Source organism: Colossoma macropomum, unplaced genomic scaffold (genome assembly GCF_904425465.1).
Source record: "Colossoma macropomum unplaced genomic scaffold, Colossoma_macropomum, whole genome shotgun sequence".
NCBI lineage: Eukaryota > Metazoa > Chordata > Actinopteri > Characiformes > Serrasalmidae > Colossoma > Colossoma macropomum.
The window spans coordinates 11,263,103-11,289,876 of NW_023494788.1; the positions used below are offsets into that span (position 1 = coordinate 11,263,103).

General features: G+C 37.6%; 2 protein-coding genes across 2 annotated transcripts; one reads left to right on the top strand and one right to left on the bottom strand.

Annotated features, from left to right (window-relative positions):
• The first annotated feature begins 4,322 nt into the window (after positions 1-4,322).
• Positions 4,323-20,115, top strand: sfxn5b (sideroflexin 5b). Its single transcript, XM_036568441.1, has 14 exons — positions 4,323-4,471; positions 8,744-8,812; positions 8,916-8,993; positions 10,289-10,315; positions 10,404-10,458; positions 13,196-13,221; positions 13,993-14,046; positions 14,201-14,257; positions 14,537-14,602; positions 15,044-15,134; positions 15,502-15,617; positions 16,021-16,106; positions 17,791-17,908; positions 18,115-20,115. The coding sequence occupies exons 1-14, from the start codon at positions 4,415-4,417 to the stop codon at positions 18,190-18,192; spliced, it is 978 nt and encodes a 325-aa protein (XP_036424334.1). The 5' UTR covers positions 4,323-4,414; the 3' UTR covers positions 18,193-20,115.
• A 137-nt stretch (positions 20,116-20,252) lies between these two features.
• zgc:153018 (uncharacterized protein LOC767701 homolog) lies at positions 20,253-25,170 on the bottom strand. The gene is made up of 4 exons (XM_036568442.1): positions 24,690-25,170; positions 24,173-24,310; positions 22,883-22,961; positions 20,253-22,298 (listed from the first exon to the last, which is right to left on the bottom strand). Exons 1-4 carry the CDS (start codon positions 25,010-25,012, stop codon positions 22,098-22,100), a joined length of 741 nt encoding a protein of 246 aa, XP_036424335.1. The 5' UTR covers positions 25,013-25,170; the 3' UTR covers positions 20,253-22,097.
• Positions 25,171-26,774: the final 1,604 nt, after the last annotated feature.

Consider the following 26,774-nt stretch of genomic DNA (forward strand, 5'->3'; position numbering starts at 1 on the left):
TTTCCTAAGGAGTGTTGCCTACATGTCAGAATGTAGAATTAAAAGTGTTTCCACAGTATAACCTTTAAAAATGTCTCAAGTCACAGATGCAAATCAAACACTGCCTACAGAGACCAATACCTTTTATTGTTATGATGCACATGTAATAAGGGGTTAACTGAATAAAATGAAAAGGCAAAGAAAAGTAACATTTTTACTTGAACGCCTACATAACATTGACATAACCATGCCACAAAAATGTCATGGCAGATATCATTGAACCTAACAGATTTTGTTTAGTAATATAGCAGTGTCGTGTTACTATAACTAGTAATTGCCATAACAACTTAGGTCACATGCTGATTTTTGCTGTGTACTCTAGTTTGCCGACATTACTTCAAACATTTTGACATCTGTCATTAGAATTAATGGTAATGGTAACAAGACACTGTTTATTGGACATAGTCTGTCATGACAGCTTGTGACAGGATATGACGTCTTTCATGACAGGTTTATGGTATGGTCATGTGAGTGTTATACAGTCATATGCAAAAGTCTGGGTGCCCCAGGTCAGATTATATGTTTTGTTCATTTTCTGAGTGAAAATAAGTGAACACATCAGAGAACACACTTCTGCACATTTTAATGCACAATTACTCTTTATTTCCTAAATATAACATTGGGAAAATAACACAAAATGTAGCCTATGCAAACATTATGTAGTTCTACAATTACAGACTGTAGTCCATCTGTTACTCTGCATACTTTGTTAGCCCCCTTTTACCCTGTTCTTCAGTGGTCAGGACCCCCATGGACCCTCACAGAGCAGGTATTATTTGGGTGGTGGATCATTCTCAGCACTGCAGTAACACTGACGTGTTGGTGGTGTATTAGTGTGTGCTGTGCTAGTCTGAGTGGATCAGACACAGCAGGGCTCCTGGAGTTTTTGAACACTGTCTCCACTCACTGTCCACTCTATTAGACACTCCTACTTTGTCAGTCCAACTTGTTGATGTAAAGTCAGAGACGATAGCTCATCTGCTGCTGCACAGTTTGTGTTGGTCATCCTCTAGTCCTTCATCAGTGGTCACAGGACGCTGTTGGCTGGATATTTTTGGTTGGTGGACCATTCTCAGTCCAGCAGTGACACTGAGGTGTTGAAAACTCCAGCAGCACTGCTGTGTCTGATCCACTCAGACCAGCGCAACACACACTAATACACCACCACCACATCAGTGTTACTGCAGTTCTAAGAATGATCCACCACCCAAATAATACCTGCTCTGTGAGGGCCCATGGGGGTCCTGACCACTGAAGAACAGGGTAAAAGGGGGCTAACAAAGTACACAGAGAAACAGATGGACTACAGTCTGTAATTGTAGAACTACAAAGTGCACCTATATAGTAAGTGGAGCTGATAAAATGGACAATGAGTGTAGAAACAAGGAGGTGGTCAGAATGTTATGCCTGATTGGTGTACATTGTGTGTTATATATATAAAAAAGCCTGATTTCTATTTATTTGCTAAGTTTAACATACCGTAAAAAAATAAATAAAACACACAATGTACACCAATCAGGCATAACATTCTGACCACCTCCTTGTTTCTACACTCATTGTCCATATATATATATATATATATATATATATATGAACAAAGATCTTTATCAATCTCTTTAGATTTCTTACAGAGTTCAGACTTTTGGTCTTCCATCTTCTATCTCTTCATATTCATTTTCAGTCCTACTTGGCCATGATTCCTAAAAGTTATTTGTGTTGCATCCTGTGCGCTAATGAACTACGACAACTGCAGTAAAACTTGTGAACACACCTCCATGTCTGATCTCTGTGCAGAAATGCTCTTGGGAAATCAACTCTAATATCTTCCTTATACACAAAATCCAAGAAAATAAGGTCTTTTTATTTTATTTCTGGTGAAAAATTCAGTTTTATGCTTCCAAGTGGTCAAGTATATGAGAAATACTCAGGTTGGTAAACAGTGTCCAATAATAAAAAAGTTCCTTGAATTCTATTATGAATCCATGTCTCACATGGGACTTGTACAGTTCTGCGTTATGCACTTTTCTGTCTGTAAATATTGCTTACTTTAACATTACTTTCAGAGTCACCTTATATTATAATATGCAGAGAGTTGATGCTTAAGCTAGTCAGCTTTGCCATAATAACCCAATCAAATGAAAGCATGCTAATCATTGCTTTTGAGCACTTGCACAAAAGAAGAGGCTCTCTGTGAATAGGCCTACATGTAAGCTATGCAATACACTGTGCTACATTGTAACTGAAGTCGCTCAATTATGTTCATCACATTGCTATATGCTTCCACAGCTGAGCAGTGCAGAAGTAGCCAGTTTTGCAAATATGCAAACAAAGTAACCAAACTTGCTTTCTTTCATTAATCAATGACAGTAGCCTGTATTCTGTATGTAAGAATGTAACGACTGCTTTTGTTCCAAGGACTTCTTCCTGTTCTTCGACACAGTATGTCACAGAAAAAATGAGTTGTTTTCATGATACATGCAGTATTAAATCTGTTAAATTGCCTTACAAAAGTATTTTAGTTCCCTTTTTTCTTTGAGCTTTGAGCAGTTAAACATAACTAAAAGATTGCTTTTGCGGATGCAATGACTGAATCAGTATTACTGAATGTTGAAGACGTTGAACAAGTTAAATTCATGGTTGACACAACCCAAAGTGTAGTGAGTGCTTGATGTTTGTGTCTGTAAGATCTGTTGGATTAAAGGGTTTGATTAAGTTGTAAATGTTGGAAATGTTCAAAGGTTTTCATCAGCCAGCCTTACTGAGATGGTCCTCTCTATCGAATGTTAGAGCTGATGCCATAGAGCACTGTGATGGGTGATTCATTTGACAATTCAAATTTTACATTTTGTTACTTCACTTGTAGATTTACTTTACAAGGCATTTGTGTTTTAACAATTATTTATTTCAAGTGGTTTTGGTTTCAAATTATTTGAAAATAAAGTTGTAAATACCTCATTTCATGTGGAGTTTTGCTTTTTGTTGTCACAGTTTCTGACTTGTAATGAGGTTGGATGTTTCTTCCTTATGAACAAAATTTCATTCATAAGCTTAAAGGTGTAGTTTGTGTGGTAACAAGCAATCTAATTGGTTTTATTCAAGTGCAATAAATGAAAATGAAGCAAAATAACAGTTCTAATGAACAAAAGCAATATTACTGATCATTCTAAACCTTACAAACTCTTCTGCCTCTTTGTAGTATGGTATAGTAAAATATATCAGCTCTGAACACATTACCCTTAAAGTTGTAGTTTAATGCAGTAAGAGCATGTCCACTTGATGGCGCTGTAGTCCAACTTCTGCCTCGCTGTATAACCTGTGACTGAAAAATTTTTTTGATTTAGTACGCTGTAGTTGTAACAGATATTTGAGTATTTCCAACTGAAATAGATCAGATTTCTGATATATCTAGGTTATAAATGTCTATACTCTATATAATTAACAGTGTGATGGTATGTGTTTACATTATATCAACATTCTATAGAACAGCAGTCTATGATAAGAAGACAGGCTTTTCATCACTGATGACATGTAATAAACAGTTATTACAAATTAGTTACATAAGTTAAATGATTTAAGTAATTAAATGTTCAAGCTATTTATTATTTTAAATATGGTAGCCAGTGAAATTAAATGAATTGGCCTACACAGCTGTCCCAGATAAGAAAATAAAATTGCTCTTAAGACCGTACAGTTTACTAAATTCCCGTCTTAAAAAAGTAAATAACTTGACTGCCTCAAACTGAACTTCTAAAATAAGTAAAGAGAAGATTGATTTACATTTTTTGAACTTATCTGATGATACGATGAAATTTTACTGCAGCCCTGTTGCTTTATCTAAAGTGAAAGCACCATTTTATTACAGTGTAATAACACAATAAGAATTTATAAGACTTTTGTAGTGCTGTATAATCCATCCATCCATCATCTAAACCATTTATCCTTCTGGGTCGCGGTGGTGCTGTATAATCGCCAAAAATAAATAAAAAAAATATAATAATAATGATAATACTTTCAGTACTATTGTTTTATAGTAATCTATAATACGAGTACCCTGTAGTAAGCTTATGGATTCTTTAGAAATCTTGTAGAAATCCCTGTATAACTATAGTGTTTTATAAGGAGTTCTTTGCATCTGCCATTCTCATTGTTTTATCATTATTACTAATATTTCTTCACAATTCATAACACAAACACCCTAAAAAATTCCAGTATTGTAATGTTCTGCTCCAAACGCCTAGCTGACAGCAGAAAGAACTACATATCCCACATTCCTGTGCGGCTCATTGCTCCACTAGTTTCGTACTCGAGTTGACTCTTCTTTAAAATTCCGCCTCATGAGCCTTTTCATTATTAACGCTACTTCGCGGCGGTTGTGATGGCTGAGTCTGCTGTTTGTCCTGCCTTTCAGCTCGGAAGACCGCGCTATGACCAGGTAACAAATCATCTGTGCCGAGTTTTATTCCCGTTATTTTTTTCCTGCGAACCGCATCTTTGTGTGTCAGCGTTGGTGTTGGTGGGCGCTGATAAATAATCTTTGTCGGTGTGCGACCACCAGCACCGTGCAGGGCTCGGACAAAAGTTCTTGCCTTCTCTCGCACATTCTGGTGAGAAATTTGGAGGAAGGGAACCCTGTTGCACTTGTTTGTCAAAGCGACAGCGCTTGATTTTCTGCTCGCTTTCACTCACAGTTGTGGGCGCATGAAGCGGCTTTAAAAAGACTTTTTTGTCACGTGCCTCAGTTGTGCTGCAGCCGTATTTCTGTATGTGTGTGTTTTTAATAGTTCCTACGGAGCCTTTAAGGGGCTGTGGTTTAAAAAAGGCTAATGGCATTGCGTTCCCTCGCAATGATTTTGCGTTCGGCCACAATGATTTTGCATTCCTTCATAATGACATTTGCATTCCCTCGCAATAATTTCGCGTTCTTTCGCAATAATTGTGCATTCCCGCCCATTGATTTTGACCTCACTTGCACATACCATGGATTTTGCCAAAGAATGCAAAATGTTTGAGAGGGAATGCAAAAATTTTGCAAGGGATCGCTAAACTATTGCAAGTTAAAAGGAATCAAATATATTTTTTTCCAATGCCACTTTATTGGCTCATATTCCAGTCAGTGCAGCCTATTGCATAAAAAAGGCTAAGTCAATGCATAACAGTTGCTGTTTATTTCCCCACATGTTCAAAGTTCAGAGTTCACTTATTTAAGTCACTCTCAAGGTTATAATTTCTCCCAGGTTTTGAACAGACCTGTGTGTAACTGCTTCCCTGCTGTATCTCGAAATCTGGGTCACATCAGTGCAAAGAATGCAGAGTAATTGCTTGTCTTGTATCCTTATCCCTCCATCTTTTCCAGCCCGGCCATGGTTGGAGCACTTTGCATCGGTCAAATGAATGACTGTCTATTTAAATCCCGCAGGCTCCATGGCAACGCCGTGGTCAGCTTTAATTAATGGGGTCTCAAATTAAAACTCAGCGCGCACCAGACCTGATCGTACATGCCCATCATTCTCTTCATGCTCTGACGTGTTGGGCTGGATGATGAATAAAGGGGTGAAACCGCTATTCTGAAATGCAGTGGCAGTTACACCCGGCCTGCCTGAAACTGAGGTCAGAGAGAAACCCAGACTTTCACTGAACACAGAGCGCAGGGCTGCAGACCTGCAGTGGGGCTTCAGCAGCCCTCAGCTGTCTGTCTGTGCTGTCTGTGCATCTCTTTGTTCTTGGGCTGCACAAGAGTAAGGTGCAATTTTCAGCTTGATTGCACCACCCTGGGTCGTTATCTATTTCCTCTCAAAGTTGAAGCATTACTATCTTTATTGGTGATATAGAGAATGGACCTGACTGACTGACACTGCAACTATTGTGGTGTAAAGAATAGCAAGAAAAAATGACTAAGGCACCTTATATTGTTTTATTATTGTATTATTATGTGAACATTACACACAAATTTGACCACAATACTTTGAGACATACAGGAGAATTAAAAAATGCTCTTAAATGTTTTAAAATATTCTTAAATTCTCCAATTTTTCAAAATTTCTACATAATTCAATCATTGAGATGCAAACAAAGGGGTTCAGTGTTTTAAATGTGAAATGGTTCGTTGTAGAGAAACAATTTGGAATTCTCTACAGTGCAGCTGAAAGGAACCAGTTTCTACAACACTAATGTTTTATTTACTATCCAGAATAACCAGTGAATCCAGTGTGTCCTCTGGGTTCTTATATATCATGTTGATAACAGTAAAATAGTGTTAAATGTACAAAAAAATGTTTTTTGGGAGACTGTTTCGCCTTAAAACGTCCTACATATACCTCTCTGCCATGAATGAATTTGAAAAAATTCATTTTAGGCCAAAGCCTTCGCTCAAAACTATCATAAATCAGAAATGTCTCAGACATCAGGCAGCATATTCATAACCATTTCATGTAATAACCTTCTGTGAGGGAGCTTTTAGAGGCATTAAATGCTTCAAATATCTGGTTCCCATCACCACCACAGTGAGTAATTTTTTGTTAAGTAAATTTCTCTGGAACAGAGCATTTCACATCAAACCAGTCTGAATGACTCTGTTTACATCTTAATGATTTAATTATGCAAAATCTTTGAAAAATTATTCGGACGTGATGTAGTTCTTTACAATAATGATAACATGTCATCATATTGCCCACCACTTACTATAGTGTATTGTTACTCTTGTATTGTTTTCTATGTTTTCAATACATTTTCAATACAGTATACACGGTTAAGAAAATTAAAAAGCAGTATTTTTTGTCTGTTTATTTCTGCAGAATGCAATAAATCAGTAAATCAGGATATTTTCCTCTTTACTGCAGGACATGCAGCAGCACAGGTTGTGTTGTAGTCAGGCAGGTATCAGGCTGCTGCCTCTTTGCTTCTGTTTTTAGCCGGATCGAGGGCGACTGAAGGATACAGCAGGATTTTTTTGTTCTTGCAGGGCTCCAGCTAGCTGCATCTCTGTGATCTGCGAGGCATATTCTCCAGAGAGCAGAAACACATGCATTATTAACAAGCGTCTTCTCCCGCAGACTTCCGCACACATACCACTGCAAAATGAAAAACAGAAGAGAAACAGCTTTGATGCAGCTGCCTGTACCTCCAAAAGAGCGTTAGTGAGGAAAGCAGTGAGCTTGGCAGATTTTTGGACCTACCAGATACTAAAAGATGAAAGGTAGCAAAATCTCCCAGCTCCAGAGACCTTGAGAGCTATTTTTATTTCTTCTGCTGATACTTCATGAGAAGAAAATGACTTAGATGCAGCCTGATTGAAGCTGGCGTTTTCTCACTGTGTGTTCTGTGCCAAATAAACCCTTGGCATGCCCGGCCATGGGGCCTCTGAAACAGTTGGCACCCGGGATGCCACTGGCATCAGTGCTCAGACGAAGCAGGAAGAGAGAGGAGGGGATGGCAGTAGCAGCAGTACCCAGGCTGAGCCTGTGACTAAGCCCACTTAGACGCTGTCGGAGAAAGGACCCAATTGTTTTTTGTTTTCTGCGTGATTTTATTTTTTGTTTATTATAATTCTTTATGTCTTTTAAAGATGGTACTATAAATTATATTAGTACTCATGTAATCGGTCAATAGCTTTGACAGTTAGTCTTTATAAATAACAAGAGTTTTTCTAAAAAGGCCCAACAAGAAAAATTGACTTTATTAAACAATGGCAAACCATGCAAAATCTTCCATGACATTTCAGAAACCTCTACTGGAAATAAATAAAGTGGGATGCCTTTAAAGGGGTTGTATCCCATAATAATTAATATTCCTTTTTTTAAACAAGAGTATTTGATGTAGTATGTAAACATTGTTAAAGATTTAAAATGTACCATGCATTCAAAAGGCTACAGAGTCTGAAAATGAAAACTAAGCTGCAACAGCCTGTTTTGAATTCACCGTTTTTGTGATGTCGCACAAACCATCATATTTACATAAATCCACATTTTCAGCCAATGGCAATTTAGCTCCACCCACTCTTGCTTAAGTTCTAAAGGGTGCTTCTAGCCAGGCTGCTTTTTGAGTGAGGCACAATACAGGACAGCCAATCAGAACAAAGATAATATTTATTTGTCCGTCTGAAAGGCATAGTAACAACAACAGCCTGTTTAATTCTAAGGTAAAAGTTCATGTAAAAATAGGTCATGTTTGTTTTTGGTACATAAAACCACACAAACATTATAGGTGGACCTTGAAAAGAAAAAAGAAATGCAAGAATAATGTAAAACATGTCCTGCATTAAAACACTATGTGTGTCCATCAGGCTCTGGTTCTTACTATAAATGATGCTTTATTATATGTAAACTACCAACTAATTCATCAATTTTAATCAGTGATTATCTAAAAATCTAGTAATCAAGTGTAACCAAGTCATCATGAATCAACTGGGAGGTGTAGGAACATCCAAAGACAGACCAGACACAGATGACATATTTAAAGTATAGTGTTAAACAGAAAGCTGAAAGTCCAATCAGGAACTGCTGCAAATCTTGCTGTTATTACAGAGATGGCTGAAGTGTCTGAACCACCACACCAGCACCAACAATGCCTCTAGACCCCTCACACTACTGTGTAGCTTTATATGCATGTTTCATGCTGTTAGTGGACTCTGAGCTTGTCCTCGGGTGGGGGTGGTGCAGAGTCAGCGGTTTCTGATTGCCTCTTTAATGGAATGTGTTTTTCCTTCCAGAGCTCCTTCCTCGGCAGGTTCAGACACTTTGTTGACATCATCGATCCCAGAACTCTTTTCATATCAGAGGTAAAAACACACACTGTCGGTACATATTGAAAGATACATTAAAATCACTGAGGCAGCTGTAACTTTATTTACCTGAATTGAATTCAGTCATTTATTCTTTCAGACCCGCTTGAAGGAATGTGTTGCGCTGCTAGACCATTTTAAACACGGAACTCTTCCTCCTGGAACAACAGACCAACAGGTGAAGCAGTAGAAACACACAGCTACACATTAAAGCAACAGTTATATACTTAAAGTCAAACTTACACGTTTTCCTTACCCTACATATAGTTGGTCAGTTGAAGACATGGTGTCCAAAATAAATATGTAACTAACAGGTGATACAAGCTTGTAGCCTGTAAGTTAGCATTGTGCAAACTGTAGGTCTAAATCATGAGACATTTTCTTAAATTGTATTTAGTTACATAATATCAAATACATATTAACCATAAAAATGGAAAAGTTTGGCTCCTACTAAGCAACAGAACGCAAGAGGGATTCACACTAACACACAACCTTGAGTTCTTCTATTGCTTTTACAATAGTTCTGCAAAAAAAAGTGAAGCAAGGAAGTCCCAAATATTATATTAAATGTGCTTTAATATGAGAAGGGTCTGGCTGCAGACCTCCAACAAAAGGCCTGTCTCTTGCAGCTCCAGCAGAAGGACCCTGTTAATTAATATTGCCAGTTCACTACACTAAAAAAGTAGCCTTTTTGTTTACATGTTGGAATCATAAAATGGTCACAGTGTCATGTTTGGCTCAGATTTTCAATGCCTGCCAGCATTTCATTTTGTTCTAGTCAGTCTGTAAAGCATTTCACAGCCAATCTTGTTTCTGGAATTGCATTCTGTTCTTTCCTATTTAATTCGTGTTTGTTTAGTTGCTCCAGTGTCACATCTGCTGACCAGAAAGCTTGCTTAGGGGCAGTATAATCCTGGTGTCCTCCTTTTTTTCAGAATCTGTTCAAAAAATAGAGCTCTGTTTTCCATCTGATTGATAAAAATGCAGCATGGAAGTGAATATCATATACACGGATGTGCTAATAGAAACAGTGCCAATCAGAATGCAGCTGACAAAATCACGATAATTGTGGCCCACTTTGTGTGCAAAAGATAGGCTGAGACTAGCTGCAGTGTAAAATGCAACGTTGCTGGTGTTCAGTGGAATGATACACTTATTGTGAAAATTTGTGTTGCTTTCACATATTATAGCAGAACTAAAATGCTTCTTAACCAATCAGATTGTACCTTCACAACTTACTGTTGTATAAAGTGTCAGAAACCACATTCGCTCTTCAGGGTGAGGAGGAAATTTTGTAATTTTGATTTTCCACCAGACAGGATAAAAGTTGGGCTCAACCTCTGCTGTATACCAGCCTGCAGAATGACTAGTCTTTGTGCCACAGTGTGGAGATGAACACCATGTTGTGTTTCTTATCAGCTGTTTTGTGTTGTCCTGAAAACCTGATTCAGTGTGTTTTTTGTCACTTTTCAGTTGTGGGAGGCTCAGAAAGTGAAGCAGGTGAGACAAAACATGTACGCTCACTGCTCAGGCTAATCGAATCTTGGTCAGCATAATGACTGAACAAGATGTATGTGTCTCACTGCAGGCTATCATTCACCCTGACACTGGACAGAAGATCTTCATGCCATTTCGTATGTCAGGTACAGATACGTTTTATTGTGATTGATTGTGGTTCAGTTCTCCAACCCTGACTTTATTCCCAGAGCAGTTTCTGAACATTTAGGGGTCCTGAGCGACATCGTACTTCAGGGCCCCCCATCCACCCCAAGCATGTTCTTTTTTATACAAGAACGTAAAAGAAAAACAACCCATTCGTTTTGATAAGAATAATGTTTTATTGAATAAACAAATTAAGTATAATAAATAAATGAAATGACTGAAGACGGGTAAAATAAAATTTATTACATTGTGTTCTTAAATAGGAATTCCAGTATTTTAAACTTTGTGCATAATTTAATCGTTGAGATTTCTTTATAGTGGGGATAATAGGAACCAGGGGCTGCGGCGTCGACAATGAAAATCTAGCTGTTTATTTACTCTCCAAAACAGCCAGTCAGGTATTCTTTAGAGATTATTTTGCCTTACAATGCTCTGCATACACCCCCCCCCACCCCCCACCCCAGCGTGAATGTATTTTGAAAAATTAAAACGATGTGTCAGACATCAGGCATCATATTCATAAGCATTTCATATAATAACTTTTTGTGTTGAAGCTTTTTGAGGCATTAAACTGTTCAGACATCTAGTTCCTAAGCACCATGAACATTTCTGAGTCATTCATTTTCTCTGGAATGGAGGATTTCACATCAAGCCACTTGTTGTTGACATCTTAATGCAGTTCTGAAATTTTGAAAAATTGAAATTTTGAAAAGTGGAATTCCCCTTTAAGTGATGAGTGGATCTTGCATCTTTCTGCTGTCTTGATTTTTAGTTATCAGTGATGTGATCATGACAGACAAAAACAATGAATGCTTGTACCGCTTATGTACAACTTACCCTGACATTTCTCCACAAAGTTTCCAAAGCTTCCAGAGTTGTTTCTCCATCTGTGTTGTAGCATTTATGCAACACTTAGCACATTTTTTCTCTTTCTTTATGAGCCTTTGATCAGGTTTCAGTGAAACAAGTGAAAACATTATATCACAGTCCACTGTAAACAGTATCTGCTGTATAATTTATTGTATCTCTTGGTCCCCCAACCAATCAGAGACATGGCTGTGATGAGAGAGGGGAATATTAATTATTCCAGACTGTGAGGAACACACTGCTAGCAGTCTGACACCTAGGATAGACATAGCTGGTCTCAACAGCACAGTATTCTGGAGGTCTTACAGTCTAATGAGCATTTGGTACGCCAGATTGCAGCCGGCTTGGTGTTAGTGGTTTAGGGGGCAGTGATTAATTTCTGGTAACTGACAGGTTCTGGTTTGAATCTTTTCAAGACAGAACATTTCTGAGCAATATTACCAAAAGCTAATGTCAGGACTGTTAGGACTGGATTACTTCTAAAGCAATAGTTCAGCAAAAATCAGCTTTACACAGTGTCTGCCTTAATACTAATCAGTCAGTCAGTGTCTGAAGTGTTGCACTGGAGCTACAGGCAGAATAAGGCGTGGAAGCTTGTACCCGCCGGTAATGTGATATTTAGGCCTGGGACAATTAGCAGTTTTGAAAAATTCATAGGTGGCACTAATTGATCAATAAGAAATTTTCAATTACAAATTCAGTATATCTAGGACTTTTTCAGTTTGTGCCAGAGGGGGTGACAAAGGCCTTTTCACACCAAGTCAGAAAAAGACCAAAATGTGCATGTTAACACAAATTTCGCCATTCACATCAGAGCTCGTGGTTAATTGTGTAGTTGTACTGGTAGGAGCTCCGCTCTGAAGCAGAGCTGGGAGCTCCACCACACATATACACAGCTCTGCTTCAGAGTCACACTGGGTAAAAGAAAAATTATAACTTCTCCACAGTTACTACTCGATGGATCTGTTTCTTCTTCTCCTTTTTCTCCTCTCCTCATCAAATAATAAATAAATAAAAAGTGCATTGGACAGCAAGTTAAATCCATAAAAATGTACTTGTGTGAAACGCACAGGGCAACTATCTGCTGTGTGTGTAAATGAAAGTAAAACTCTACTTGTTGATTTCTTGCCTGTTATTGATAATTATTGTTTCAGCCCCAGTAATAATACATACAGTCAATTGCAAAAATTTGAACACCCCCAAACAAGCTATATCTTTTGTTGATTTTCTGAGTGAAAATAGTGAAAATAAGTTCCTCAGGGAATAAACGTATATATATATATATATATATATGTATACAAGGTTATGGTTAGGTTAGTGCACAATTTTTGTTTATTATAAAATGTAAAATTTTTAAAATAAAATATAAAATGTGCTGTAACTTTTTCACAGGCTAATTCTTTTGTTTTATTTGTTTCTAGTGTGTTCTCTGGAGCGGATGTGTAACTTATTTTCACTTAGAAAATCAACAAAAAAATGTAATTTCACCGAGGGGTGCCCAAACTTTTGCATACGATTGTATTCTAGATGTCAGAATGTGTTGATTGCAGTTATAATTTAAATGCAGTAAATGCGGAGGTGATGTTTACACTGTCAGTAGTTGCTGTTTATTGATGCTGTAAGCATAACACATGTAAGCATCTGCTGAGCAGCCATGAGTATAAAAGACTCAGCAATGCATTTATCTGCAGGACAGGTTTTACTGCAGCACTTCAGATTTATGCTGATTTCTTTGGAAGGTTTGAGGTGCAAATGATCCAAAGAACACAGAGAGCCTTTTAGTAAGACATTATTTGTGTCTCTGTTATTTGTGATATTGTTGTGACAGATGATCTATTTCTTTCTTTGTAGGTTACGTCCCATTTGGAACACCGATTGTAAGTGTTGATACATTTTTGATAAAACATTGATCGATCGTCATTATTGTACATGGTTAGAAAACTTGTTAAGCCAGGTCACAATAGATTATACGTTATTCAGATGACTGTCGAATCGTTATATATTTGTTTAATCTGCTTAAACATGACACTATAAACTTAAGTAAGGCGTGTCGTTAAAACATGTTAAAGCGTACAACAGTGTGCAATTTTCATAGCTCTGACATGTAAGGACCATGATGAAAGGTTAATTATTAAAGGCCCCATATCATGGAAAACCATGTTTTATATATATATATATATATATATATATATATATATATATATATATATATATACACACACACATTTTGAGTGCATATATCATTTATTATAATATTACATATGTCTTAAAGGTACACTAACAAAACAGCCTTTTCAGTTCTAATGGGTAAAAATAGAAGTTGAAAAATGGTCATGTAAAAATGAATTATTACTGGTTTTGGTATTTAAAATCAAGCAAGCATGATAAATGGACCTCAGGAGAAAACTTAAAGCACAAGAAAAGTGTAGTATATGGGCCCTTTAAGTTACTGTTTCTGTTATTCTATTCAAATGTAATTATATAGTAACATGTCTAATTACATTATGAGTTACACAATAAATTCTGTTCACACTTGTACTTCCCTGGGAAAGTTTAGGAAACATTTTTGTTGTAAGCACATGTTGAAAGTAAATTATTAACATCATTAATGTCTACATGTCTCATTAATCTCTACATGTGTCGTGCAGGTGGTCGGCCTTCTCCTCCCAAATCAGACTCTGGCATCCACTGTGTTTTGGCAGGTAAAGACCTGTTTGCTTCTGGAGACAAATTTACCTTCTGTGTTCTATGTGGACTCTATGTGGGTTAATGTAGGTTAACTGCACCTCTGTTGTAAAGCATGTTAGTGCCCAGATCCATCTGTTCTGAGACTGTGTTCTCCTCTCTGTCCTGCAGTGGTTAAACCAGAGCCACAATGCCTGTGTGAACTACGCCAACCGCAATGCCACAAAGGTACGGTGGCTTTACTCACGTCATTCAGGTCAGTTTTTCTGTTTTAACACAGTTTTAGTGTAATTGCAGATGGACTTTCAGTGAAGCGATGCTTTGTGTCACTTCCGTTTGAGTGGGCTTTAGTTTCACTTAAAGCAGGACATCTGTTCTGCATCTGCTCCCTAACCCCAGGCCGTCAGTGCTCCGGGCGGAGAGTCAGATTGTGTGTGTTCAGGAGTGCGGAGGATAGTCTGCAGATACTCTGGAGTGTTATCCTGATGTTGCTATTTGTCTCCACAGCCCACACCAACCTCCAGGTTTATTCAGGGGTACCTGGGAGCTGTCACGAGCGCAGTCTCTATCGCGGTTCGTACTTTCAGTGTTACTGCTGAGATTTATTATGCCTTTTAAAGACTTCATGTTTGTTTGTCAGATCTTATTCAGTAAAGGATACTTAAGGGAAATTCTATCAATTTTTCTTGTTTTGTGTAATTAAATGTTTAAGATGTAAAAATAATCCAGAGTGGTGGAAGGCACCTTTCTAGAGAATGAGTCAGAATTGTTCACAGCAGTGGTGATAAGAACCAGACATCTAAAGCATGTAATGCCTCTAAAATGCTACCTGACAGAAATATAATGGTCACAAATATATTGCCTGATGCCTGACACATAAATTTGAGATAAGATTTTGACATAAAAAATATTTTTAAAGGCCATTTTTGGGTGAGAGGGCATTATAAGGCTAAACAGTGCCCTCTTTACCATTACTTTTGTTTACTATCACTACTCATCTGAGTTCTGTTGTAGGTGGGTTTGAATGTGCTCATTGAGAAATCCAGGACATTTAACCCAGCCACCAGGCTCATCATACAGAGATTCGTCCCTTTCCCTGCTGTGGGTGCGTACAGTACTGAGCTTCACTCCCAATTGTGTGATCATTCTGTTGAGCTCCCCCTGCTGACTGACTGATGCATCTAATAATGGGTAGAACAAAGGACAGCCTGATTTTTTTTCAGTTGTCTGAAAAACAAATCCTTGTATCTGCAGGACACAAAGAAGTTTAAGAGAGGAATAAACTATTTTTTTTAACTAATTTGATATTACAAATAGTGTTTCTGCTCTCAGTATATCTTGTGTAAACAATAAAAACATTCAGTAATTAGTTACAGTAATTAGTTACAGGATTGTGTCCTATCATACAGAACAGCATTGACATGTTGTGGCTGTGAATACCGCACTGATCCTCCATATCCTTTTCCTCACAGCCAGCGCTAACATCTGTAATGTGGCTCTGATGAGACACAACGAGCTCTCAGAGGGAATTGATGTGCTCGACAGCAATGGGAATGTGGTGGGCTCCTCACGAATAGCAGCCAAACATGTGAGTGAAATGCATAAGTAATACACCAGTACATACCAGAAACTCTACTACTCCAAAGTTTTATCATCAAATGTCATTTAAAAATGAAATCGTTGTTGTAGGGCTTAAACTGTCACAAATGTAATCTTACTTAAAGTATATGAATATGTAGCACAATGCATAATCTTTATTAAAGATATTAAAATTTTTAGTATCTCTTGATGATCTCCCTGAAATGTTTGCGCTAAATGAAACATTTTTATATAGACTAGATATTTATTGAAAACATCTGATATCCAAAGATGTCATGTTTGCTTTTCATGCAAGAAATCTTAAAATATCCTTCTAGAGTCAGTTTTTCACTGTATGTAACTTAAAATTAGAGCAGAATGATAAACGCTATAGTTATTTTTCTTTTCCACAGGCACTGATGGAGACAGCTTTTACACGAGTGGTCCTACCACTGCCCATCTTTGTCCTGCCTCCTATAATCATGGCCTTCCTGGAAAAGTAAGCAGTCATATCTGTCTTAGAGATTTTTGTTAATCATGTCTAAAATTGTTTAGAAAGTATAGAACAATGAACCCACAATGCCTGTGACTTTAAAGTTATGGTGTATCATCTTTTCTTGTGGTTGCTTCCAATCTTGAGATTTGCTTAATTTTCAAGAAAAAACTGACCACAAAAAGCATAAGATAAAAATGTTTCCCACTGATTTTTTAAAAATGCATTTATATTTACACTATGCACTTTGTTTTTAAAGGAATAGTTCTGCATAAAAATGAAAAAACTTACCTAATTTTACACTTACCCCAGATTTGTTAGTTGATCAGCCAAAACAAGCCAAGCCAAGTCCAGATTTTGCTTCTAGAACTGGAGCTATGAGGCTAACATTGCTAACAAACAATAGAATCAGTAGTCACCCAGCTGACCTGAATTGTTACTGTAGAAATACATCACCCAAACTTTTCTCAAACTGCATCAGGATCTTCATTAAAGTCACACAGACTTGCTGATGTAGTTTAGGGTACAGTATGACTTACTGTGAGCTATAAAAATGAACAAAACTACATGCAGCCACTTATGACAACAAGCTCTGTATTCACAAACCACCAGAGGTGTAAGAGTGCTGATCTAGAGTCAGTATCTGTGTCCGTCATAGATACAGAGGAATCTGATCTAAGATCTGTCTTGCTTTGTGAATACCAGCACTAGTGTTGTCTGAAATGGCTGCCTGTAGCTGTGACGTTTTGTTCATTTTTATAGCTCACAGTAGGTCATAATGTGTCCTAAACCACATCAACAAAATAAAGACTCGGATGCGGTTTGAGCTGGTTGAAAGCATTTTTTGGTGATGTATTTTTACACAAACAATTTGGGCAATTCAGGAGACTATTGAGTTCTAGTGTTTGTTAGCAACTTTAGCCTTGTAGCTTCAGACCAGAACTAAAGAAGTACAAAAAAAATTGGACTCCAAACATATATTTAGATGGTCCATCCAGGGTAAGTGGAAAATTGGGTAAATTTGATGTTTTGTTTAGGTCCCAAATGCAAAATCAAGTTCTGAGTTGCACCAAGCTGTGTTTGAGTACTCTGTCAACACACTCGCCAGATTCTTATGCTTGGGGAAGGGGTCCGAAGCCCTACTGCCTGTGTTTTCTAAATGTTCCGCCACATGTTGTGTACAATTACATGTTACCACCGGAGAGGTACTATAAACATATACATAAACATTTTAAAATATCTCCAATTATATCCCTGCCCTTATTCGCATTGAAGTTAAAAGGAATGTTTTGGCCTGGATTTCTTTTTGAATAAGGCCTTATACAGAGCAGTCAATCAGATCAGAGGTCGTTTACATATATTAGTCGTAAAGGCACAGTAACAAAAAACATATACAAACATCATAAGTGGACCTCAAGGAAAAAAGAAAAATGTAGGATACGGCCTTTTTAAAAGGCAGAGGAAGAAGGGGTGGGGCTGTGCAAAATTCCACCACTCACACATTTAATTATTAATAACACTATTATAACACTATTAACATTCAGTAAAACATACAGATTTTTACAGTATATGACTCACATGAAAATTTCCATAGATATGTTATTCTAGCTGGAGCATGTTCAGTGAGCATCTTGAGAGAAAAGGCTGTTTGGCTAATGTTGGTGTCTTGTCGCCCCTCCTCTTCTTGTAGACGTCCGCTGTTGCAGGCCCATCGCTGGCTCATGCTGCCTGTACACAGTCTGGTGTGTCTGGCTGTGTTTGGCTTGTCCCTCCCACTGGCCATCAGCCTCTTCCCACAGATGTCTGAGGTACTGCTGCATTCATCCAGCTCCATAAGCTCAGACAGGAAGCAATGTTTTCAAACTCTCTCCAGTAAACAGTCATGCTGCAAGATTCATTTTCCACAGCTGACCTGTCTGACATTCATTTTAGGGTGTGAGTGGGGTGTTTGCACGATGAATAATGAAGCTTTTGGCAGAGACTTGCTTGCTAATCACTTTTCTGCACTTCACAGATCCAGGCGTCTCACCTTGAGCCAGAAATCGCCATGGCAACAGATTGCAAGGTGCTGACCTATAACAAGGGACTGTAACGAAAAGAGAAACACATAGAGGCAGAGAGCGGGAGAGAGAAGGAAACAGAGAGAAAAGCAAAGGAAGCAGAAGGCAAATTATTCTCTGTCTAAGCAGCTGCCGTCAACAGATTCCGAAGGCCATGTAGCTCGGTGGATTCTGGAGAGGATTAAACTGTAGCTTTAGAGCAATACTCACATCCGATTAACTACCTTACCTTAACTCTCAAGCCATTTCTCTGTTTTTTAATTTATGAGATTAATAATCAATAATTGTGTATTTCTTATGATAGTATTAACGTAAAAAGGTAACAAGGCCTTACATTGTACAGGTTTATTACAGTATATTATATGAATGCACAACAGTAATATATAATATTATAGTTTATATAACTTGTCTAGTAGTATGCATTTTATTATATTTATTACACTTATTACACTATAGCATTAATGGATACAAATGGTCTTGTACTGATATTTTCTGAAGGCCTGGATACACTGAGGTGATGCAGTAGTATTAAAAATTCAGCAACATGTGCCGCTCATAACAGCCAGACATTGGTGCCAACAACTAATCTAGTTTTTACTGCAGTAAATTTTGATATTGAATTTTGATCTGCAAGAGTATATCAGGCTCATTCTTATAGCATTGTTTTCTCCCATGGTTGACACACACTAGTTTACGGTACTTTGCAAAAGTCTGAAACCCCCCTGCACACACCCCTATTTATTTAATTTCCAGTAAAAACAGCTATTAGGTGCAAGTTATTTGTTTTATCAGATATTTCAGGGAAGATTAGATATAAGGTAATCTAGTTGCATGAGGAAGGAGAACGTCAAAGATAATAAGTGAAAAAAAAAAAAAAATTAATTATAAGCAAGACCTGGTAGACCACCAAAACTGTTACCCTCAGATAAACAGCACTTAAAGCTTTCATCTTTGAGAGAGCTCCACTGTTGCGTCAAATCTGAAAAAATCCACAGGTGTTTCTGTCCATCCTTCCACTATGAGACATCTGAAAGGATGTATAGCTGTCAAGAAGCCCTTATTGAGAAAAGATAACAGACTAAAACAGGCAGAAAATTTGTAAACAAATCAAAGAAAGAAGCTTTTGGTGTTCTCAGACCACCCCAGAGTCTAGACCTGGCATTGAATGTGTGTGGCATTATTTTGAAAATGCAACCAACTTCTAAGACTGAACTTTGGAGGTCTGAAAAAACAGCCCTGCAGATTTTTTTGAAAAACAAAGCAAGACACCTGAAAAGAGGGAAAGTTCTGATAGATGTATAGAATGGACACACTAAAAACTGAAAAAAATATATTTGATTATTGAGGTTTCTGTATAATTTATCTGTTAAATATGTCTATTCTTGCTGATAAATGAATAACTTGTACTTAAGAGACATTTTGCCTGGAAATTAAATAAATTAGGGGTGGTCTCTGACTTTAGCACAGTACTGTATCTGTTTCATCAGATACTCAAGGGTGAACTTGTGTGAGACAGCCGTGAGATTTCGCCCAAAACCAGTGCCAAATGTTCACATTATAGCAAAATCTACTCTGTGCACCAAGGCCTTTAAAACGTGTACAGTAGGTTTCTGATTACACTAGTTATACAGTGCATACTTGATTACACAGTGCATACTTTATTATATAGTGCACAGGTTACTTGCAACTTTACCTCCTTTATATGTATGTTAATACCAATGTACAACTCAGTGTACCCATGCATTTTAAAACCTACTGTTCTTAAAGACAGAATAACATTTTAGAACTTGATATTTATCACTTGTACTGTATGTCAATGCCAGTCTGTGTCAAAAATGGCCCTTTATGAGAACTGTGAATTGAGGATGTATGAGATCTTTCTATTGTATTTTGCACTTCTTATGAAATAACATGTAATCAGATCATTTAATAACAATACAGATAAGTATATTTAAGGGACCAAGCACTTTGTCTTTTTTGTATTGCAACTGAAAGGAATTTCACAGAACAAAGACACAAATCAATGCTAGCACATTTGATCAACATATCAGTTCTGAGTATGGCTGGGGAAAAACTCAAGTATACCCACAGATATGTAGCAAGGCTTTATTATTTTTACCAAGAGATGACAGGTTCCATTTAAATAGTTCAATACAGATACAAACAGCAGTAGAAAACATGAGCAATAATCATCAAATAACAAACCAGCTTTTCTCTCCCATTACCTCCAGTTTCTCACTCAGCTATGTGTGTGTCACCACAGCCACCCACATTTCTCTGAGGGGTCAAAGATCAGGGGGAGGGGGCATTCTTTGAATTCCTACTTGTTTTACACACTCCTCCCTGGTTGATATCACCCTCTGAGTCACAGCCAGGGGGTTCAGAGCGGATGTTTTCCTCAGTAACTGCATCTACACAAACAGCATCATCTGAAAAACCTTCACACAGTGGGGAGAGAGAGCATGTAGGGTTTGCGCAGCTGTACATTCAGGAGCATGCAAGCATGCATAACCCTGCATGTTCACATAAGTATGGGTCTGAGCTCAGCACATGCTGCATGCTAGTCTTCCTTCCCATTTACTTCACATTAATTCATCATTCTTGACAGTATTTTACTTGCATATTGCTGCAAAATTCATCCTTCTGCAAAAGTTAATAACACTGCATGTCATTCAATGACATTTCCACTAATAATACTAAAACACTAGTAAAAAAACAATGAGCTTAACACACTATTTTGTGTGCAAAATGTGTTGGTGCAATCGTGCACTTGATCACATACACAAGTACAAAGTAATGTGTAAAGTACCCCGTTTAAAATACACCATGTAAACAATGTTTAAAGCTTACTTGTAATGAGGTTTCTCTTTTGGGCGTTTTGGTGTTTCCACTACACTTCATATACTTGTTCTTCACAGACATGCATGGCCAAGTAAGTGTTTAAAGCTTGCAGTGCAACATGAGAGTGAAAAAATAATAACAATACCAGAAGCTCCATGTAGATTATGTACTTTTTATGTGTCTAAAAATCTTCCCTATATTTTTTCCTAAAGGCCAGAGCAAACAGACCCAACAAACATTAACAAACGCATAGGTTTGAGTGGTGTACCATTCACTCTTAAAATAAACCTGCTTTTTAGGACCTTTATCTTTAAAAGTGTACCTGTGGTGTTTTTTGGAAGATTCTAGAATGTTCTCACCCATTCACACTGTTCTAGAATGTTCTTACTGATTCACTGTTCTACAGCGTTCACTTCCATTCACACTGATCTGATTCTAGAACACTGACACTGTTCTACAATCTTTGTACCCATTGACACTGTTCTAGAATGTTCTCTCCATTCACACTGGTCTATAATTTTCTCCCTCAAAGTGTTCTAGAACACTCACACTGTTCTACAATGTTTGTACCTATTCACACTGTTCTAGAATGTTCTCTCCATTCACACTGGTCTAGAATTTTTGTGCCATTCACTCCGCACTGCACACTGAGCTAGAAGGGTCACCTAATTCACACAGTTCTGCAGTGTTTGTTCTCATTCACACTATTCCAGAATGTTCACCCCAATTCGCACTGCTCTAAAATGTTTGCTCCTATTCATACTGCTTTAGTATGTTCTCTCTATTCACATTGTTCTACAGTGTACTCCTCCCATCAACACTGTATGTTTGCTCCCATTCGCACTGTTTTATAATGTTCTCTCCATTCGCACTGTTCTAGTATTTTTGTGCCTTTTCACATTGTTTTCGAATTTTCATCCCATTCACACTGCTTCACTTTGGTTTGTCAGTTCTTTTTCATTCTAAAACAATATATACTACGCTGTAATGTTGACGTTTGTTGGTGTTTGTTTGGTCAGAGTGCTGTGGCCTTTTCTTTTACTGCTCACCTAATCCAACCAACTACAGGAGAAATTTGGATCATCATAAGAGGGGACTAAATGAAGACAGCAGGTGTCTGTGGAGGGTGTATGTGTTGGCAAGGCAGGGGACAGTCTAGGTGAGCCTGGCCCAGGAGAAGCTCCTTCTCTCGGGACAGACAAGGTCCACTGATCTGCTGACTGTGGGAATGGTAGAGCCTCAGGAAGGACAGGATGGAGTGAGTCAACCACAGAGCCGTCACACACCACAGCGCGATCTACAGAGCAGAAAGAAAGAGGGTGAAGATATAGAGTCAGCACTTTCTTAAGTAAATAAAATGCATACTCTGTAAAATAGAATCATAATGGATTGAGAAAAACACACTAAAGTTCTGATAAAACCAGGACACACTGGATTTATTCTGTAACAAATCTAGTCTGAAATTTCACAGAACTGCTTGTAGCACAACATAGTGTAAAGTAAAGTAAAGTTTTTCATGTGATAAAAACAGTAGCCACATACAGTCTATATTAACATAAGATCAACACAGGGCTAGTTAAGTATTATGCTTCTCCTATTTTTAATACTCAAATTTTATTTGTTTTTATCTGGAAAGAATTTAACTTAATAAATAACTTGCAATTCTGTATAAACCATGTTGTTAGGTTCCTCTATGGAAGTAGAGTGTTTCAGAAGTTTGAGCAAGGTAACCCATGTTTACCTGGTAACCTTAAGTAAAGTACTTCTGTTAAAGTAGCTCAATTTTTAGAAATAAAACATCAAATCAGTAAGAAAATGATATCATGCCATATCTTAACAACTGTACAACCTGCAAACATATATAGTAATGCCATGCTATACCTGTGCACAGGTGAGCTCTGAGTAGAACAAAGAAGTTTCCACATCCAGATAGAGTGGCACAGACTGCGACTCAGCACAGCTGAAGAGACAATGAGTCATGAATGAGCAGTTCAGTGAATCAATTTTGCCTGTCACGAGTTTATGTGTAATTCTTTCTTGTGACTCAAATTCACACTGTCATTGGAATGATTTGACCAAAAAGAAACAGCACATGATAAGGCAGAATTATGGTAGGTTTAATCAGGGATCATGTCACATGAGAAAGGTATCTATTGCTTTTAAAGCCACAGACTAAAAATAAGCAGCAATAAAAAGTAAGTAACCTTCAACACGACTGTAATCTAGGCAATAGAGTATCATCGTAGTGTCATCAACATAGTTTATTTTATGGTGTTTCTGATATTATCCAATAAATCTGTTAGTACTGAGTAACTACAACATAGTACAACATGGGCCATATGGCAAAAACATAATATCACAATATTTCAAGATATGTTCACATTATATGATATGCCTCATGATATTTATTTTGTGACTACCTGGAATAGACATAAAAGGCGGCACATTTAAACAATATTAACATAACTATACAGACGTATGCAAAAGTTTGAGCGCCCTGATCAAATGGCATGTTTTGTTGATTTTCTAACCGAAAATAAATCAACACACTTATGCACATTTATTGCACAATTACTGTTCATTTACTGTTTTTAACATACTTTACATATTTTTACAATTTAACATATTGGGAAAAAAAGATAAAACGCGACCTGTGCAAAAGCTATGGCACATTTTAAAATGTTCATACGTTAAACTCAGCAAATAAACAGAAATTATGCACTAAAATGCAAACGAAAATGCCCTCTGTATGTTCCCTGTAGAGGACATGTTAACTTATTTTCACTTAGAAATCAACAAAACATGCAATTTGACCAGGGGTGTTCCAACTTTTGCATACAACTGTAAATACTATGATTTTTTTTTCAACGTTTCACATACAACACTGCACCAAATCCAATTAAAGATATTGATTATGCTTTCTTCAGTGTTTAAATTACTGACAATACCCATGATATACTCAGAAAAGTGTGTTATGATGTAATTGCTCAACCTTCCAAAGTTCCTACAGGCTTACAGCCTAAAAAACATGTTTACTTCTGAAGAAATCAATAGGTATCACTCACAAAAGCCTAACAGTACTACAAAAGACTATATATATAACCTAATCACCATTCAAACCCTTTCCCTACCAAATCAGCACCAAGATCTACAGCTAGCCAGGGTTCTCACCTGTATGGCCGGGTGTTCTGATCAGTGACAGTGTCGCACCAGGACACCAGGCCGAGGGTGAGGGTCACACTGGCTCCTCCAGAGAGGAAAAGCAAGCACAGGCTCAGCAGCAGTGTGAGGAAAGCAGAGAACAAGGTGCTACAGCACAGAGACAGACAAGAAATTATTACTGCTATAGCCAGGCAGGCCAAGAGACTGCACTGACTGTAATGAATAGCTTACAGGTGATTATTATTTTTTAATGTTAGAGTATTAGTCTAAACACAACTGTGTTTAATAGTCTATGTTAGCAAACTATGATGCAAATGTATATGCCTAAACATTAATAGCAGTAGTAATATGTAATAATAATAATAATAAAGGTGGTTAAGCGACCATTTAGGCCATTATAGATGTTAATTTAATACTGTTAATAAAAAAAAAAAACACAATAATAGCCTGAAACACTTCATATCGTTATTAATATAACTAAAAGCCTACAACATCATACCCTGTAATTTCTGATAACGTTACTCACTCGTCGTGCCTGCGGTGCAGGTAAAATAAGCTCCTCCAGCTCTGCGTAGCGCCGTACAACACAGTGAAGACCCCAACAAAAGTGGCGAACTGACAGGCGGCAGGCGGCCCCCACTGCTGCACCACCAGGTGCGTGACTTCTTCTGCCTCCCCGCCGCCCACAGTCAGGTTCTCCGTCCGCCAGAACCCGCGGCTGAAGAGCGCACAACGCCCCTTAAACGCAGAGCCGTTGAGTGCCAGTGGCACAACCACCAGCAGGCCCGCGATCACGGACAGGGTGTGGGCGGCGCAGTGCGCGAGCAACAGCCGCCGAACCAGCTCCATGTCTTCGGCCAGATTAGAACTGGACTCCGTGTATGACCCGGGACAGACCGCTCAGCCCGGCCTCGCCTCTTTATTTACTATCGATAATGTTCTAAATTAGAGCTCGCGCTGCACGCACTCTATCAGTCAGACGCAGCTGCTCTCCGCACAAGCAACTCCACCCCTCCGACATACGTCACACATTCCGACGTGACGTTCTCAAATCTGATTGGCCCGCTTTGCCACACTCGTTCTTTCAAATAATCAATGCGGTGTGGAAAATTCCACGGACCAGTCCATGAAAATAACATTTGAACACTGAAAATAGGATTTACGGGCATAAAAATATAAAATACATACATAAAAATATATAATATTAATTATATTATTATTATTATTATTATTTGGTAATAAACCATTTGGACCTATTAATGTTTTAATTCATTTTGAACCCATTAATCCATTTATTTCCAAATGTTCTCGGAGCAACTGTGACTTAAAATTGTGACTTAAACACATAAGACTTAATTTTCCATATTCAATTTTTTCTTGTTCACCTACTGATTTTTAATAAAAACAACAGAATATTTAAAAATTATTGTGAATAAAATACTAAAATTACATGTAATCAAAAAAAATCAAATGAGTACTGTTAGATGCTCTTCCAAACTACAACAACAGAAAAACTGCAGCACTTTTGCCCAGTCAGAACATGTTCTGTGGCGTTTTTCCTTATGATACCAATTGTGGCTGGACATGAATGGGTTAACAGAGGGGTGGGTCTGCCTCGCCTCTCTCAAAATAAGTGGGCCAGTAGATCAACGGTTATGTAAGCAGAGTAGCAAAGACCCCCCAGCTTAAAACTGGGTCATGTGTCACTCGTGTGTTTCCAGCGGCTTAAATGCGCCCATATTAGGATTATGTGAAACCCCTGTGCTTAGAAATGAAGATTTATCTGTGACTGGTCGTGTAGACTCTCTTCACCACCTCTGCACATTCCAGAGCATCACTGCAGAGCCCTCTCTGTGGAGGAGAATCTGTGCCAAATCGAAAAGCATCACTACAGTGGAAAAAAGTGAAATGCAATACTTGACACTATTTTTCGATAGTGTCATCCAGAATACGTGCCAAAATGAAAAACAAAAGCTCTACTACATTGTTTTCACGTCTCTTGACCTCTGAAAACAATACATAAAATAAGAAATGCTAAATTCGAGTCAGAATTGAATACAATCTGCCTTGAAATGTAATGACAGTACAGCTGCTGCTTTCAGTCATGCAGTGCTTCAGAACGTTTTCTGCATGTTACTGTTTAAATGCAATCTGTAGTCACTGCCTATATGGAAAAAATACATCTCCAATGTATTTATCAATACATTTTTGCAGTGTATGAAAATGGCCAAATAATGTACTTGTTACATCAAAATTCAATAAAATGCTTTTATTTCTATTTGTTATTATATTTTTAATTTTATGCAGTTTTAATAAAGGTTACAGAAATAACTAAATGGTGACTTCTGTGTTTTGCACTGTACTTTGCAGTAACTGTGTATGTGTGCAGTAAAACACTCACAAAAAATGTATTTCAATAAACAAGATATCAAATCATAACTGAGTATCAATACCCACAACACTTTCTTTTGCCATGTTGAAGGTTAATTTGCTAATAATTAAAATTAAGATATTGGAATCCAAACCATTTAAAAAGCTATTTCAAACAGTAAATTGCATTAGACAATATTTCCATTTAATAAATACATTTACATATATTTATTGTTTCTAT